At 39.2% G+C, this 19179-nt stretch overlaps 1 protein-coding gene across 2 annotated transcripts in view; it reads right to left on the bottom strand.

The window, feature by feature from the left end:
- The window catches only part of GNPTAB (N-acetylglucosamine-1-phosphate transferase subunits alpha and beta), a 70724-nt gene that overhangs the window by 37615 nt on the left and 13930 nt on the right, over positions 1–19179 (bottom strand). For both annotated transcript variants that reach the window (XM_024208149.3, XM_024208148.3), the window contains exons 3-8: positions 14110–14229; positions 12544–12585; positions 11055–11260; positions 10328–10392; positions 9892–10026; positions 2016–2177 (exon numbers count right to left, since the gene is read on the bottom strand). In XM_024208149.3, coding sequence (XP_024063917.2) covers positions 2016–2177; positions 9892–10026; positions 10328–10392; positions 11055–11260; positions 12544–12585; positions 14110–14229 — 730 coding nt within the window. The remainder of the gene's footprint in view (positions 1–2015; positions 2178–9891; positions 10027–10327; positions 10393–11054; positions 11261–12543; positions 12586–14109; positions 14230–19179) is intronic.

The raw sequence follows: 19179 nt of genomic DNA, 5'->3' as shown, positions 1-19179 counted from the left end.
GTTAAGACCCCATTCCTACAAAGGTTTATGCACGTGCTTAAATGAGGCACTGCACGTAGTCTCAGTGAAGTCAATGGGATAACTTACAGTGAGAAGGTTAAGCACATGCGTGCATCAGTGTGATACAGGACGAGGGCCTTGGCTCGTAAACGGTAAGTATAATGAAAAAATACCATTATTCCTTTACAAGCTGTCCGGTTTCACTAAAATACATTGACATCAGCTGTCTTTATACTGTTGACTACTAGGTATCGCCAGTATGTCCATGGATGATAATGGGGGCAGACAGTTATTTGAGTAATCTGGCTCCACTTTCTTCAAGGTCCCAGAGAGATACTACCCTATCTTCCTGGCTTATGATTAGATATATTATTTTCCTGATCTCACACTCCCTCATGTGGTGGATTGACTCAAAGCCACATTGTATTTCATTCTTTTATGCTTCATGACATTAATGCATAAAAGGCATTTTTAATAGTTGTGTCTTTTGGTTCTATTGTATTATATACTATTTATAAATATTTGTCATCCTAATGATTTGCTTGAATAGCCTTGTGCAATACACATTTTATAAAAACCTACTTTTTAAAAATCCTGAGTTCTTCTATGTTAAAAACTCCCAACAAAAATAGTTTATTGAACAGAAGTGGCACACAGGTCTCATCAACCATCAAATAAACTCAAATATTTCAGTATTTTCTTGTTTAAAAGACTACACTCAGACTGAAGCCTCATTTTTAAATTTGTTAGGTAGGTCACGTTGTGAAGTCACTATCACAACATATTTAATCCCCCTCAAAAAACAAACAAACTAAAAACCTTTGTTAGAAGACAGTTAACACTCCCTAAGGGAAATCCCCATCTACGTCACCCCTATAAGGAATGTCCAGTTAAGGTATCCCTCTTTAATGTATCTTAATTTGAATGACTACCACTTTCAATGCAGACTCTAACCCCCATAAATAAGTCCTATACATCTCCAACAACACTATATATACACACCTCATTCTCCTTAATCACACTATAGCTCAAAATCTTAACTCCCACCTCAGCCACACCAATATACATGCCTCAGACATCCACACATCAGCGACTGGAATAATGCATTATTGTTCCGTGAGGAAGTGAAGTCTGAGTTAAGGTTCTGCATTATAGTGAGAAAATATGAACAATTCCCGTAAGCCAAGCAAAAGTCAGCAAGTTCACGGAAGTATTCAATTTTAATTATATGATTAAGTTGTTGACTGGTTACAGCATATGACAAGACTTTATAATAAAATATATGCATTTGCTTTGTGTGTGTGCGCGTATGTATATTATATACATACACATACATACATACATATAGTATTTTACTATAATATAAAAAGGCCTTGGAAGAAAGAAATTGACAAGGTTTTTTTTTTTTTAAATCTTACTTTGAAAGTAGAAGTTTCCCCACTTCATTTAATATAATTTTGATAAAAATGGGCTTTGTCATTTGTTCCACAGCAGAAGACAGTTCTCTTTTACTGAAATCTTCTAGTTAAATAAAAAGGGCCAAAAACATTTTTTTGAAAGCTTTTAGATGAGACTACTAACAGCATGTGTATTATTATAAAAAAAAGAAATGCCATGAGGAGCAAACAAAATGTGTTATTTTAACTAAGTCTTTTTCCCATCATGAAAAATAAAGTGCTTATCTGAAAGTCAGTATCTACTGAGACATGACACTTTTGTCAAATTAAAATAATCTGACTAGTTTGCAAACAATTTTATCAAAGTGTGTACAGAAGGTCAAATATTTTTGACTCAGTGGTCCTAAAAGACAATTTGATTAAGCTCCTCTCCCTCCAAACTCTTCTTTCCAGATTTCAAGATTGGAGAGTTATTTTTTTTATATGGCAGGAATAGCAGATTCCTAACAATCCTATAATTTTGGAAGAAATTCTTGTTCCTTAACTGTATTTATTTAATCTTACTCCTTGAAACTTCTGACACTATAGTCTTTACATTGGTTGGTGAAATTTACCTACCTGACTGATGGCACTGAGATCCCACAGTAAATAAGCAGGATTAAGTGTCAATTCTTTTCCATCTATAGTCATGTTCTTCTTAGCTTGCTTGCTCAGTTCTTGGAAACCCTTGGGGTTATTCAGTTGCAAGAGGGCAACACTGGCTTCGGAATAAAGCTGTAACTATACAAGCAGAGAAACAATCTTTCATTTCTGGCACGTATCCACACAAGAGAGATCTTTTCCTTGCAAGCTCATTCATTTTTGTTGTTGTATTTCTCTCATGATAGTACTAAGAAAAGACAATGATGAAAACTTATAAAACATCAGCTATACTGTAAAGCAACCTAACAACGAAGGGCACCAACATGGTAAATGAAAACTGACATGCTCAAATACATGGCATGTTTCAAGAAGAAGAACAGAAACCTAATGCTGGGAAACTGAAATTTTCGTTTTTTAAAATAGAACAATACTCATAAAACTTCATTGTGTGCCTGATATTACTGTTTCCAACTAAGTTTCTCTTATTACACTGCAATCCAGCAAACACAAATCTGTGCTTGTGTTAGAAATGCTTCATTATTTACATTAAATAATGCATTTTAGTCTCCGCACAATGAAATTCATACTTTCCTGAAACCTCAGTTTAGTTTATCATTAAAGGAACTATACCTTTTTCTAAAGTAACACCTTTCTAGGGACAGAAAGGCGATTCAGCTATGCCTGCAACATGAGATTTTTAGAACGGCTGGAGGATCAACTTATGATCTAGAAATCTGATACACAAAAGGCTTCAGAGCTAATCCATTGGTGGGTCTCTGAGTCCTCAAACGTGATTGCCAATCTACTGCTAAGGTCATTCGTTACTGGGGAACTGTTTGATCTGTTAGCTGTTTTTATCTCTTGCCACTAGTTACTCTGGCTATCAGATTTCATAATGTGCAGGATGAGAAGGGGCTTACACTAGATGCTATATCTGACAGCAAATGTGGCTTGCAAAGGGCAGGAGACTGGTATGTTTTGCTAAAAGTAAAACCACCCAAGTTAAATGTTATAAGGATTTATTTGTACATTGTAGTGTGCAAGATTCAAACACATTTAAAATGCACAATTGTGTTCCAGTTCTCTAGAAGCGCAGTGTATATATTTAAAAGCTGGACTGAAAATTTAACAGCGGCAAATATGTCATCAGTTCCTCAGTGCTGTGCAAAAAAAAAATGTTAGCGCTAATAAAAACAGTTACGGATTAATGCATATATTTTTAGTTGGCTGAGATTTGGAAAAGTAATTTAGTACTTTACAGTAATACTATATCAAGTTAAAAAACAATTGAACCATCCCACCAGATTTTTATGTATCTATTAACTCCCTCGGACTAATTTTTATTTTCTATTAAATCTGACCTTTTCTGCCCCTTTTAAGACAACACTTGTCACAGTGTTAGCACCCCATTCCTTAGCAATCAAACAAGTCCAGCTGTCCTGCCTGTGACATTTTAAAGCTGTTGATGGTTTGACTCATATGCTATTTGATCGCTTTCAATCTGACTTATGAGGTTTGCCATTAGAAAAATCTGATAAATTTCAGACCTTCCAGGGAATCATTTGAACATAGTGATGAAACGGTGGCTTCTGTAGTTGTATGGCTGAGGAATAGTTTACGGTCTGCACAGCAATCAATCTCCAAAAATACCGATATGGAAATGCTACAGATTGCAAAGCTGCCATTAGTAGGCATGTGCTTTATTTAGGAATACAGCAACGTCATACAATCCCGGAGAATCAGATATCTGGCATATGACATGAACAGCAGAGATTCCCATTCCACCTACCCCAAAACGTTTTTTAAAAATATTTAATTTCTATTTGACTTGACATTACCACCTCTACAAAACAGGGTTGGGTATTAGGAACAGCTTCCTGACTGGATTTGCTACCAATATTTTTCCTTTTTTCATCACTATTATTTTGTGTGCTCTAGCTGCTCCACATGTGATAATCCAAATGAGGGTGACAAACAGTGGAGAGAAACAGGGTGGGAAGGGATGAGGAATACAGCTAAATGATAAGGCAGCAGCTCAGTTTGGACATGTGCCCATCTAGGGTAGCTTAAGATTTTTCTCTTAAATGTAGAGATTCTGAAAAGCTTTTGAATAAAAGACAAAACACTGCTGAAAAAAAGTAGTGTGTATTTATATACCTACATAGTATATATGGCAAAACCATCTCTTGAAAACAAGGTAGCAGAGATGGGTTTTCTAACAAAGCAAAACACCAGCCAGAGTTTTAAAGTCTGACCAAAAATCCTTCCCACTCTCCATCACTCAATTCAGTCTCTTTACTCTCCTGTCCATTTGATTAGTTCCTACGTCACCATAGTCTGTTCTAGGCTAGACAACACCAAGCCCAATATATTTCCTTTGCAAGTCACCTTTAAGAAACCCTGTTATTGAGTAAAAGCTGCAGACTGAATGATAAAGAGTAGGAGCGCCATCTCGTGGTTAAATACGGCAGTTTCAATTGTAAGTGGAACTACAGTACAAACAGCGGACTAAATATTGAAGCACACCTACCTGAACATGTTCAGCGCAGCAAAACTAATATGATCAGTAAGCACATTAACAGCTAACAGCGGACCAATAAACTTCAAGCGCATTACATTACTAATACTGTAAATATATACATTTCATAGATAATTATCTATGTGCTTTCACCCTGCAAATTCACATCTTATATTAACACTCTTTATAACTTCACAGCATTTTATGAACATTAATCCTCACAAAGTGGCTGTGAGATATGTAAACAACCATTATCCTCATTTGACAGATGGGGAAACTGACAAGGAATTTAAGCAAACTGCCTGAGGCCACACAGTGGAGATATCCTATCTCCTAGAACTGGAAGGGACCTTGAAAGGTCATTGAGTCCAGCCCCATGCCTTCACTAGCAGGACCAAGTACTGATTTCGTCCCAGATCCCTAAGTGGCCCCCTCAAGGATTGAACTCTCAACCCTGGGTTTAGCAGGCCAATGCTCAAACCACTGAGCTATCCCTCTCCTGCATCAATAGCAGAGTCAGGACAGAACTCATTAAGCTCCTGGCTCCTAATCATACTCAGTCCTGTAGCCCACATTGTCTCTCAAGCTTATTTGATTATAGACATATTTCTACAGGGTTTTTTTATTTAATTTCAAGATCATAGAATATCAGGGTTGGAAGGGACCTCAGAAGGTCATCTAGTCCAACCCCCCGCTCAAAGCAGGACCAATCCCCAGACAGATTTTTGCCCCAGATCCCTAAATGGCCCCCTGTCCCTTACTCAATCACTGCTTTGTAAACATCACTTTTTCTCAACTCCAGTTTGAGCTCACCTATTACAAGCCATTCAGAAAACTTGTGACAGCCCTCAAGGAAAGACTTTTACAGTCTAGATGGTAGAAGAACTATTTTTATAGGTCTTTGGATCCAGAAATGTGTTTACTCAAGAGAAGAACAGATTCTATTAGATTAGAGTCATTAGCATTGGATGTAAATTTATTACCAGCTTCACTTTTTGGTTTCTAATCCCCCTCCCATCTTTCTTTCCCCCCTCATATATAGCCACCTTTGCTAATGGAAGTGATTTCAAAATTTGTTTACAGTCCCTTACTTGCAGCACTGCATTGGAAAATAACCACTGCAGGGGAGTGACTGGGAAACTGCATGAGGGTTAGAAGGGCCAGGGAACCATAATTCTGTGACAATTAATGTACATTTAACTTCTTCCATCAGAGTATCTCAAAGCATTTTACAAATTATATAAATAAATAAAGTTAATATAGCAGAATTGTTTCAAATTTAAATACACACTGTAAAAGGTCCTCCTTCACTGTTTGTAGTATGAACCTGTCATCTCTCATCTTGGACTACAAGCTCTTTGAGGCAGAGAGCATCTTTTTATTTTCTATATACGTGCAGTGCCTAGTACAATGGGGCCCAGTCCTTCACTGGGACTACTAGGCACTACCACAATACAAATAAGGGTATGTCTACACTACAAAACTAAATCAGCTTGTGTCAGGAGGCTCCGGGTTCCTGGCAGGCTGCTCCCCATCCCCACCCCGCAAGGTAAGGAAGAAGCCCCACGGAGCTTCTCCCCTACACATTCGCTACCAAGAGAAGGGGGAAGCCACCCAGGGCTTCTCCCCCTCCCCCCTTTCGCCACCAGGAGTGGGGGGAAGTCGCCCAGGGCTTCTTGGCCCACATTCGCCAGGTGCAGGGGGAAGCTGGGCAGCCTTGTCAATTTCATGGCTCACTGACCTGTGAAATTGACATGGCTGCCCCGCTCCTGGCAGGGAGCAGGCAGGGGGCCCCTTGGCTTCTCGCCCCGGTTCCCACCTGGGATCGGGGTCCAAAGTCGCCCAGGCTTCTCGCCCCGGCTCCCAGCTGGGATCAGGATCCAAAGCTGCCCTGAGCTTCTCGCTCCGGCTCCCAAGCTGGGATCGGGATCCAAAGCTACCCCAGGCTTCTCGCCCCAGCTCCCACCTGGGATCGGGATCCAGCCACCCAGCTCTCCCAGGGAGTGGTGGTAGGAGGTGGTTAGATATATAAGAAAACTGTGTGACATTAGGTATGTATCCTGTTAGCTCCATTATATGTCAACCATCCCCCTCATCCCTGTTCCTCTTACCAGGACCCCTGGAGGCCCAACCTGTCCACTCCCACCCTTTGCTACTTCCTATTCCATACAGTAATTCCTTCTTCCATTATGTCCACCCCACACCAGACATTTAGGATTTTTAGGATTGTGTGAGAAAGGCAAAAAAAAAAAAAGGGGGGGGGGGGAGAAAGAGAGCTAATCAGAAGACTGCATTTTAGTCACAGTTCAAAATGTGGGGGCAGGACTCCTGGGAAGAAAAGAAGAAAGGGTCCTCATGTCCAGTCCTCCCCCGGTAGTCTGTGCCATCTCTTGCCATGATTGCTCTCTCATTTTTGCTATGTCCAAAATCAATAATTTAGCCTCACAACACCCCAGGGAAGCATGGCCCTATTTTACAGATGGGTAAACTGAGGCACAGACTGTGCAACCTGCGCATGGTCACACAAAGAGTAAGTGGCAGAATCAGTAATAGAACCATAGTCCTGAATCCTAGTTTAGTGTTCTAACCACTACAAACTCTTCCAAATACAACGAGAAAAGAAGTCTAGCCAGGACCTCACATTAACAATGCGAGTCTTCCATAAGAGCATGGCCATACTGGGTCAGATCAAAGGTCCATCCAGCCCAGTATCCTGTCTACCGACAGTGGCCAATGCCAGGTGCCCCAGAGGGAGTGAACCTAACAGGTAGTGATCAAGTGATCTCTCTCCTGCCATCCATCTCCACTCTCTGACAAACAGAGGCTACAGACACCATTCCTTACCCATCCTGGCTAATAGCCATTAATGGACTTAACCTCCATGAAACTATCTAGTTCTCTTTTAAACCGTTATAGTCCTAGCCTTCACAACCTCCTCAGGCAAGGAGTTCCACAGGTTGACTGTGCGCTGTGTGAAGAAGAACTTCCTTTTATTTGTTTTAAACCTGCTGCCCATTAATTTCATTTGGTGGCCCCTAGTTTTTATATTATGGGAACAAGTAAATAACTTTTCCTTATTCACTTTCTCCACACCACTCATGATTTTATATACCTCTATCATATCCCCCCTTAGTCTTCTCTTTTCCAAGCTGAAAAGTCCTAGCCTCTTTAATCTCTCCTCATATGGGACCCGTTCCAAACCCCTAATCATTTTAGTTGCCCTTCTCTGAACCTTTTCTAATGCCAGTATATCTTTTTTGAGATGAGGAGACCACATCTGTATGCAGTATTCAAGATGTGGGGGTACCATGGATTTATATAAGGGCAATAAGATATTCTCCGTCTTATTCTCTCTCTCTTTTTTAATGATTTCTAACATCCTGTTTACTTTTTTGACTGCCGCTGCACACTGCGTGGACATCTTCAGAGAACTATCCACGATGACTCCAAGATCTCTTTCCTGATTAGTTGTAGCTAACTTAGCCCCCATCATATTGTATGTATAGTTGGGGTTATTTTTTCCAATGTGCATTACTTTACATTTATCCACATTAAATTTCATTTGCCATTTTGTTGCCCAATCACTTAGTTTTCTGAGATCTTTTTGACATTCTTCACAGTTTGCTTTGGTCTTAACTATCTTGAGCAGTTTAGTATCGTCTGCAAACTTTGCCACCTCACTGTTTACCCCTTTCTCCAGATCATTTATCAATAAGTTGAATAGGATTGGTCCTAGGACTGACCCTTGGGGAACACCACTAGTTACCCCTCTCCATTCTGAAAATTTACCATTTATTCTTATCCTTTGTTCACTGTCTTTTAACCAGTTCTCAATCCATGAAAGGATCTTCCCTTTTATCCCATGACAACTTAATTTACATAAGAGCCTTTGGTGAGGGACCTTGTCAAAGGCTTTCTGGAAATCTAAGTACACTATATCCACTGGATCCCCCTTGTCCACATGTTTGTTGACCCCTTCAAAGAACTCTAATAGATTAGTAAGACATGATTTCCCTGTACAGAAACCATGTTGACTTTTGCCCAACAATTTATGTTCTTCTATGTGTCTGACAATTTTATTCTTTACTATTGTTTCAACTAATTTGCCCGGTACTGACGTTAGACTTACCGGTCTGTAATTGCCGGGATCACCTCTAGAGCCCTTTTTAAATATTGGCGTTACATTAGCTATCTTCCAGTCATTGGGTACAGAAGCTGATTTAAAGGACAGGCTACAAACCACAGTTAATAGTTCCGCAATTTCACATTTGAGTTCTTTCAGAACTCTTGGGTGAATGTCATCTGATCCCGGTGACTTGTTACTGTTAAGTTTATCAATTAATTTCAAAACCTCCTCTAATGACACTTCAATCTGTGACAATTCCTCAGATTTGTCACCTACAAAGGCGGCTCAGGTTTGGGAATCTCCCTAACATCCTCAGCCGTGAAGATTGAAGCAAAGAATTCATTTAGTTTCTCTGCAATGACTTTATCATCTCTAAGTGCTCCTTTTTATCTCGATCGTCCAGGGGCCCCACTGGTTGTTTAGCAGGCTTCCTGCTTCTGATGTACTTAAAAAACATTTTGTTATTACCTTTTGAGTTTTTGGCTAGCCGTTCTTCAAAGTCCTCTTTGGCTTTTCTTATTACATTTTTACACTTAATTTGGCAGTGTTTATGCTCCTTCCTATTTACCTCACTAGGATTTGACTTCCACTTTTTAAAAGATGCTTTTTTATCTCTGCTTCTTTTACATGGTTGTTAAGCCACGGTGGCTCTTTTTTAGTTTTTTTACTGTGTTTTTTAATTTGGGGTATACATTTAAGTTGGGTCTCTATTATGGTGTCTTTGAAAAGTGTCCATGCAGCTTGGGATTTCACTCTAATCACTGTACCTTTTAATTTCTGTTTAACTAACCTCCTTCCAATCAAATTTAGATAGGCAGGCACCAAGGGACAGTTCTGCCAGAGAGCAGACCGCTGTGAATGTGTCTTGGAGAAACTGACACAGCCAGTACTTCAGTTTTTGAACAACTGAAAGGTAGCAACCTAACCTCCACAGCTTGGACAGCCTTTAGAGAGACAACTGTGGCAGATTTGTCTTTTGAAAGCAATTACTTGAGGCACTATCCTGATGTATTTCATGACGCAGGAACACAGATGGAAGAAAATAAACTTAAGGGCAGGGGAGAGAAAGATGATGACTATCAGCAATAGCCATAGTATAAGCTTGAAGGTCATACACTGAAGTTTTGGCATCAGACTGGCCAGGATCTCTCTGTAAAAAGAATTCCAAAACAATGTAATCAAAACTACTCTCCCCTGCAGGTTCTTACCAGTTTTATTTTTGAGGCCAAGTTCTCTGGTAGTTTTGCTCTTAGCTGATTTGTCTCTTTGAATGTAGCTGAAAATCCACTAAGGAAAGCCAAATCTTGCATTAACACTAAACCGGGTACTTCTTTGTCTGTGGTCTACAAGAAAAACACAATTTCTAGTTAGTTCTGGTTTTGTTTTTTTAAAATCCATAGTGACTCACTCACGCATCTCTTAAATCTTTCTCCAGATTAGAGAGCTAATTTTGACACCTAACCCAACCTCAAAACTAGAATAAGGGTTATTTTAAAAACTCTCCCTCACTACTACACACAAGTGTAGGCAAACAGTGAAAGAAATACTTTTTAAAAATGTAGGAAAAGAAAATTAAATTTATACAACATCTGACAGTTTAATGAACAGATTTAAGTAATTAATTTAACTCTTAAATAAACATACCAAATAACCTCTCCATACTGTCTGTTTGCTGCTTTCTTTTAACATTCCAGAATGGGCATCTTCAGCTGAAATAAATAAATGGTTCCAAAGGTCACCATTTTAGTACATTCTATTAATTAAATTCATCTCTTGCAAATTAAAGCTTAAAATGTTACAAAAAAGAATGTGAATGGGTCACAGGGCCACAAGTTGTCTGCATTACTAATGAATTATTGGTTAGGTGGTGACAACTTGCTTGACACTATACATTAAGATAAATGAAGAAGTTGTACCTGCTCTGAGAATCTTTTATATAAATGCTAAATACCTAGACACTGTTTGTTCTAAGGTAAAGAATATTAATTTTTGGCAAGTATATAATTTCCTGTTGTACAGTATTAGATCTAGTATTTAGTACAATGCATTCAAAAAGGTTTTCTAGGGTTTATTCTCCTCTGTCTAAAAGATCAACTTTCTAAGACTATCTGTACAAGACTGAAAATTTTATCGAATACAGCAATTTACCTGTAATGTCAAATTCATATAACTACTAATCTTAGCAGTGATATAATCTTTTTCAGGAAAGAATCCCAAAAAGCTTTAAAAGTAACTCTGGGAAGAAAGCTAGAGACTGGCATAGGGTAAGAAGTTGTTTGGATAAAGGCCCAGTTCACCTTGCAACACTAGTACCAAGAAAAATATTGGTTTTCCTTCTCATGATTGAAAACACAAACAAACCAGTTCTTACCTTCCTTAGGACTGTCAAAAACAACTACTGTCACATTGGTAGACGGATTTTTTGGTTTTGCTACAAAGAATATATTGTTAGCAGCTTGTAAAGAAGGATGAACAGATTGCAGGTCCTTCAGAGTGATGTTGGCAGGCACAGCAGGGTCTAGGACAAGCATTGGAACTTTAATGCAGTGTGTCAGTAAACACTCCAGGTGCTTCTCACTAGAACAAAATATCAAATGTATACTTAATGCCAATAGAAAATTAACATATTGTTAACATTTGGGAGACACATTATACAGAAGTCTGCTAGCAGCATTTCTTTGAATACTTCTGACCATGTTTCTCTAAAATCTGCCCCCTGTTATAATTTTAAGTGTTTTACTATTCTGGAAGAAGGAAAGAGGGTTGTTTTGCTAAAAAAAATTCTATGGCTATAACTTTAACTCATCCACATTATCGCTGACCTCATCTCACCACCACCACAAAAAACCCCAGAAACAATTAAAAAAAAGTTCCTGTTTACTGTGTTAACATTTGTAAAAACTGTGGTTTAACCCAAATGATCTTCAAACTACAGCAAACCAAGCAAAGTGCCATGCAGAATGGGGGGTGGGGACCTATATTATCCCATCACCACTAATAGCCCTTCATCCCCCAGCTAACCTTAAAAAGGCAGTTTTCCAAACAGCCTATGAGAAATATGGCCCACAATATGGACTATAATAACCAGATTTGCCATCCTGAAATGAGGAATGCCAGAGGGATGACCTTGGTAAGCATCATTTGTTCAGAGAGTACCACAGCTTTCCATCCCCATATTTTTAAAACATTGAGTCACGTTCATATCAGAAAGGCCATTCTTGTTGGGGAAAGCCCAGACAGTGACTAAAAAACTTCACACAAGCATATTATGAAGCATTTGGAATAAAGCTTTACACACAGCTCGTACAATTAAATTTCAGATTTTATTCCCTTTGTCCATATAAGGGAAATATTGTGGAAATCTTTACATAGCTCCTGAGACCTATGACCAAATAGAACAAAAAAGCTGTAATGTAATATCTAGAATGCAATACATATCGACATGATACCTCTATATTATATGCAGTTACTTGTGACACTATGCAGGTAGAAGGAAAGGTGAATACAGTATAAAAGAGAGAATCTTTAATGCTTTTGGGTGATACAGGACTCTGTTTAACATACATTGGGCCAACCTTTAAAGTGTAAATTATGTGTGAACAGAGACAACAAGTCCACAATTTCTAAACATCACAAACTTTCACTTGTGGAGAAGCACACCCATTTTCACAATATTCCCATTATCTTTGTTCAGTGCACATATTTGTGATTTTAAATTGTTTGAAATGATACAAAATATAAGAATGCACTGGTCACCAGAGACCAAACACACCACATAAACTGACAAATTAATTTCAAATGAAAACGTAAGCCATCTCTTGCTTTCTTTTACTTCATTAGTTAAGGCCATAAAAATTTACCTTTTCTTAGGTGGTTCTGTTGTATTTTTCCCAAGCATTTCCCTAAACAAAAAATAAAGTTACATTAAATTACACTGAGTCAATTATAAAGAATTTGGGCTGAATATTCAAACATCTGGGCATAGAATGTCTTGTGAAACTGAATGATTTCCATAACAGAACACTCCACTATAATTACTCCAGAGGACATGAAGGAAAATGTATTTGCAGAAGAATGAAACACATGGTCTTGTGAGTAAGGTATATGACAGGGACTCAGGTGACCTAAGTCCTATATCTGACTCTGCTCCAGTCTTCCTGTGTGAGCTTTGGTAAGGCATTCAATTTGTGTGTCTCAGTTTCTCCATCTATAAAATGGAGATAATATTTCCTTACCTCACATTGGTATTGTGAGGCTAAATTCATTAATATTTGTAAAACATGAATTCTTGGGAGGAAAAACTAGATTAGATTAGATTAGATTAAATAGATATGCAAAAATTGTAAGGTTATCAGAGCCAGGACTGTGCCCATATTGGAAAGCAGCGAGCACATTTTGATGGCTATTGCTATGTAAACAATAATAATAAAGTATTATTAATAAAATGCCACATGCACACTGAATTTCACTTTTCAATTGGACAATTAATGTTAACAACCTAGCTACAGACCGTAACGTATGAAAAATAGATTAACATATCTTTTATTTACTTTTGTTTTATTGTTTTTAATTCCAATTGAACACTGTAACAGCTTGAGTAACAGAACACCTGTTCTAGGTGGTGAATAGATTAGGTAAAATGCCTAAAGAGTTACTCACCAAGAACTGAATCAAGTGTTGAAGACAACATAACCTGCAGCAGCATTTGTTCTCTGAATAGTGGGCTGCCTAGGGTTTGAAGTCTTTGGTGGGTAATTTTATAACACAGTAAAGTTTAAATAGGTGTGTCCAGAACAAGTTAATACCTAAAAAACTGAAGCCTTGAATGTTGCAATGCATGATTTTTGCAGTTCCCTTGCCCTGCAGAGCTAACTAATCTGTTTTATATCTTCAAGCGAAGTATATCCTTCTCTGCACAGTCTTAGCTTTTATGATACTCAAAATTGAACTTTAAAAGGAGCACTCAAGCACAGGTTTTAATGAAAGTTTTTACCAAGCCCAAATACAAAGAAATGTTTCATTGTGTTTTCAAAAAGTTTGGCATAAATAAGGTTTTTCTCCTATTTTAAAAAAACTCTCTCTTGGTTTCAGAACTCTGAAACCAAACCAAAATTAGTTATTATTTGCAGAGAGCCACTTTTGTGCATGGCACTTTAAAAACAAGAGATATGAGAAGGTCATAATAAATTATTATTTTCTTTGTATTTGAAAGGTTGCCCGAATAGTTAGCTCTTCATTGCTGAAAGGAGTTTTGAAGGAAGTTCATTTTGATGAAGGCCAAGTGTAAAAGAGCAAGGAAATAAAACTGGCAAGTCTTAGTTTGGCTGTCCATGCAGAGTAACATGGAAAAAAAAAAAATGGAGAGTATCCATTAAGCATTACTGCAGCCAGCTAGAAACAACTGTCTCCATTGAACAGATTCTTACCTCATTATTTTCTGTTCTTCCTCCATCTGTTCTCTAACCTGTTGCAATTCTTTGATCAGCTCAACATCTGTACCATTCACCCAGGTGTACACCACATCAATTGGCATGGGCAAACAAAGTCTACATAAACCACAAGAAAGAGTAGTATAACCTATTTACAAGAATATGACAGTAGCATGGACTGCATTGTAATACAAAAGACAGTTAAACTCATGGACTGTGTGTTAAAAACTGAACAAAGTAAAATGTTGCTCTCTGTCTGTGTATTATCTATTATACAAAAGCTTTTAACACAACACTGCAGAAATAAAACTAAGAGAAGGTGATAGACAAAGTGATCATCTGCATCAAACTTAACTAGTGGTCAAAATGTTAGTTATACTCAATGAGAGACTGCTTTAACTCGTTCCTATTTCACTCCAATTTTTTATTCAATGACTTTGAATAACCTGTTAAAATAATAGTGTTTCAAATCCTCCACATAAAGATCCAGGCACACTTTTAGTACATGGACTACTCAGATGAGGACAAAACAGTCTGAAGTACAGGGACTATTTTGAATCACGCCTTTATTGTTGGTAAATTATATAGAACATGAGAAAAAAGACAAGACAAGGGATGAAATTCTGGTCCCACCAACTTAAACAAGACCAGGATTTCACTCCAGGAGTCTCTCTTGGGTATCAACATTGGGTTTAATTAACCAATAACTAAAGCAGGGTCCACAATAGACTCTAGACAACAGTGGACAAATTCATCCCTGATCCAACTCCAGTGTCTTGAGTTGCACTCCCATAAGGCATCTGGAGAGATTACAGGTCTTCTAGCAAACTTGGTTCAGAAGCAGCAATAGCAGTTTAGAATAAGTTAGTAAGAAAATTTGTCCATGCTTACCTGAAAATTTCCTTTCTTCAAGTAATAAGGTCCAGAGATCTGTTACAATGGGTACTTCAGCCTGCGTGTAGCTTGGGGGAAGAACCATATCTGACAGATACTGGCAACAGGGAAATGCCCCACCTATTGAAGTGCCCTCCAATTGATATAACTTCCACAGCCAGGATAATTCAAATCTACTTTCTTAAATTACATATTGTGCTAAACATATTTTCAGGAAAATTACAATTAATTTTCCTACTGCAGAGCGTAATACATTCAACCTAATAACAAATCCAAATTCTTGGATGTCAATTGCCATTTCTGTTCTGGATGATCCATTCGTTTCCAGGTTGGACCAGATCTGTGAACCTTATTACTTGAAGAAAGGAATTTTTCAGGTGAGCACAGATAAACTTCCCTATTTTTCTTCAGGCCAAAGTGCACATATCTTTTACACTGGGGTTTTTGTAGCAGTGTGCCTTTAGGGTGGGAAGCAGGGTCAAGTTTTAAATATAGACATCCAAAATTAGGTAGAGTATATATATACGATCTCCATCTTCCCCTGGGTACTAAGGCACGGAGAAGACCTCTGCCAAAAGAAAAGAAATGGCATTAGCTAAGACTAGATGCCCAATATGTAGAATTTAGTGAATAGTCATAGGTGCTGGAACTAGGGATGCTGCTTGAAGTGGATTCCGTTATATACAGGGTTCACAGTTTGGTTCAATGGCTCTCAGCACCCCCACTATACAAATAGTCCAGCACTCCTGCTAATGCCCATCTAGCAGATCTCAGTACAAAAGACATGCCCTGAGATTACCAGTGCTTCTAATGATTGGACTCTGATACTTAACAAAAGAAGGAATGTTTCTTGAATTTACTTAGGGAACGAATGCTATGACAGTTGTGAGGACTACCATTCTGAATTAAAAGTACAATACTGGGTCTTATTAAAGAAACTCCCAACTTAAAATAAAAGCTCACCTGATTAAAGATAACAGCCAAAAGAAGGCCTGTTCTATAGGCTAGGAAATATAATGACACCTCTTACAGGGGTTCGATTTGGGTAGTGCTGTAAGGAACAGAATAATTCCAAGATTGTGCTCTATGACCATGCAGGGTGGGAATAAGGTTGATGCCCTAAGGAAGCATTTAATGTTGGGATTTGTCCAAAACTTCCTTTTCTGGAACACGCTGAGAACATTATGCTATAGAGACTTGACCAGGCTGCTATAGGGATGGCAGGAGGGGGATGGAGCTGAACCCAAAGACCCTTTACTGTACACTCTGGTGTTGGCAGTGTCTGTGCTGTGTGTGATGCCCTCCACCCATGACCTGCGGGGAAGTGGAGGTGAAGAAGGTGGCGGAGGTCCTCAATCAGAGATGAGGTTGCTGGTGTAGATTATGGGGACACAGGCAAGATCTTCCATCTGGCGTACTGCCCTTCTGGCTTCACTCCTCTGAGTTAAGATGGGATAGGAGGGGCTGCCTGCCCCAGAACCAGTTCTTTTCCAGTCTTGCATGCTTCCCTTCCTGCCAGGGGAGGGAGCTGTAGTGACCACACCAAGCCTGGGATGCAGCTTGTCCATCAGAACTCCTTTCCCACCCAGGGAGGTAACCCTGCCTAACCTGCTGAGAAGGAAACTGCATCCCCACAGAGTCAGTGGAGCCCCCCAATGAGACAAGTGTTAAAGGGGTGAGCAGGAGACTCAACCCCTGAACCTTAGCCCCTGGCTTTCTCAGCCTTCTCCCCTTGAAGTCTGCAGGGGAGCCAGCCACTGCAAATGCCTCAGAAGGGGAACTGGAGCTGAGGGGACAAATCTCCTAAAAATGCAGCTCTGGGACATGGCTGGAAATTAGCCAGAAAAATCATTAAGATGAATTTTAGCTACAAATTTGAAATAAAGTTTGGAATTTCACTCCAAAAAAATCTATGCAGCACGAGGGTATGGCAGAGCTGCCTGTCACCATGGGGGAAGAGCAAACTGGAGGGAATTTCAGGAGGCAAGGCCTTCCCTTGCTGCCAGTGACTGGCATGGCTGGTTCTGCCTCCCCCCCCAGCTACCAACAGGCTGATGTACCCACTGTACTTGATCTGTGTACCTTAGCATGAAGAACAAGTATTTTAAACTATCCTTTTGGGGTTTTGCATTTTAAGGGCTACATTCTGCCACCATTATTCGTGTGGAGTATCTTACATCAAGAGTTGTCCTATGGATAGGATACTAAACACATTCAGGGTGACAGACTGTAACCCTAAGATTGGATAGCCCTGTTATAGTATGGCCAATTAACATCACAAATTTTCTCTCAACACACATCATTGTGAGAGAAAATTTGGTGACCCTGAGATGTCAAAATGCCCCACACTTCTACTGTCCATAATCTTTACCATGATAGCTTTTAACTTTGGCTTAATCAAAAAAACTACCTGATTCAGAATAATGGTGTTCAGTCATCCTGTTCTATCCAAGTCAACTGCATACAATAATTTAATAATGTGCATACACTTGAGACAAAAACCTGTACTTACAACCCAATGCAATCCCCCCTGAAATCAGAAATCAACTCCACTGAAGCAGAATTTAGTCCTTATCTTTCATTGTCTCCATCTAAACTTGAGGTTTTTTTTTTTTTAATTAACACCCTCCTGTATAATAGTCTTTCAGCCTAAAAAGAAGCCAGCAAGGTCTGAATTTATAACAGACTTTTGTTAAACATTCAAACACCAAAAAGTACTAGCTAAATAAATATAGGGCTTGTTTCAGCCAAATAAAAATGAACTTCAAATACTGATCTGGATTCAACAGGTTTGACTAGTTTGAGTTAGGTTCAGTGCCTCTACAGAATTTAGTTTTAGCTAAGCAAATTATATATTTATCATGTCTACTCAAAGTCTTGAAATGCTGACACTCAATATTAGGCTATTTATTATCTCAGAGCATTGTATTACTTTTAATCAATAAGGCTTGTATAAATTTCTTAGTGAGATTGGTAGACTTATGTTCTCACATGAATGACATGACACTCATGCCCTGAAAAAACAAACTTAATTTCCTTTTGATCTATCAACTGCTTTTAATATTGTTGACCACAAAGTGGTGTTGGCAAGAATAGATGGTATTTGAAGGGGAAAGAACAGAACTGTTCAACAGGACAGACATTCTGCATAATTGCTCCATTGTCTCAAGAGCTCTCTCACATAGCCGTACTGCAGGGCTTTAGTCTGTCACTCCTGTTTAACGTGTATGTGAGGTTGCTAGAAGAGACTGAGAAACTATCTGGATTGCAGTCCCACTAGTATGCTAGAGAAACTCAAGTCTACAGCTCAGCTTTACCAGACCTGGAGATAAAAGTTTAGTTGATTGGTTTTCCCAGCGTCTGGTCAGGTGTGAGGCCTGAATGAAAGTCAGTTAGCTGAAACTCAGGCCTGGTCTACACTAACACCCCAATTCGATCTAAGGTACGCAACTTCAGCTACGTGAATAACATAGCTGAAGTCGACATACCTTAGTTCGAACTTACCGCGGTTCAGACGCGGTCCACACGCGGCAGGCAGGCTCCCCCGTCGACTCCGCGGTACTCCTCTCGCCGAGCTGGAGTACCGCAGTCGACGGCGAGCACTTCCGGGATCGATTTATCGCGTCCAGACCAGACGTGATAAATCGAACCCGGAAGTTCGATTGCCAGCCGTCGAACTACCGCGTAAGTATAGACATACCCTCAGATAAGACAACGGTCATGCTGGAAAAAATCAACCACAGAAAATAACTTTCTTCAGTTGTTCACAACCTAAAGGTGCCTTTTAGATCCTCAGCTGCTTCTGGGTGTTCAATATAGCAGTGGTGGTCAACAATGTTTTCTATCTTCACTTGGCTTGGAAGTTGCAATGGTTCCTTTTTTATGCCTATTCCACCACAGCTATCTGTGCTTTTGTCACCTCTGGAATGGATTACTATAATGCATTCTGCATGAGGCTACTCCTGAAACACACAGAAAGCTCTATTTCTGGGGAATACAGATATTCACTCTGTAGTGCATCACATGGAGTATATTTCACCTCTGCTTCACGGAATTGCACTGGCTTCTGATACATTAATAGGTGTAATTTAAGGTGTTTTTGACCCATCAGATCCAGGGCCGGCTCTGGCTTTTTGGCCGCCCCAAGCAAAAAAAAAAAAAAAAAACCGGCGG

Source organism: Terrapene carolina, unplaced genomic scaffold, assembly GCF_002925995.2.
Source record: "Terrapene carolina triunguis isolate 2854851 unplaced genomic scaffold, T_m_triunguis-2.0 Scaffold247, whole genome shotgun sequence".
Classification (NCBI taxonomy): Eukaryota; Metazoa; Chordata; order Testudines; family Emydidae; genus Terrapene; species Terrapene triunguis.
Note: the sequence above shows the minus strand (reverse complement) of the source record. Positions and strands in the feature narration are given on the sequence as shown.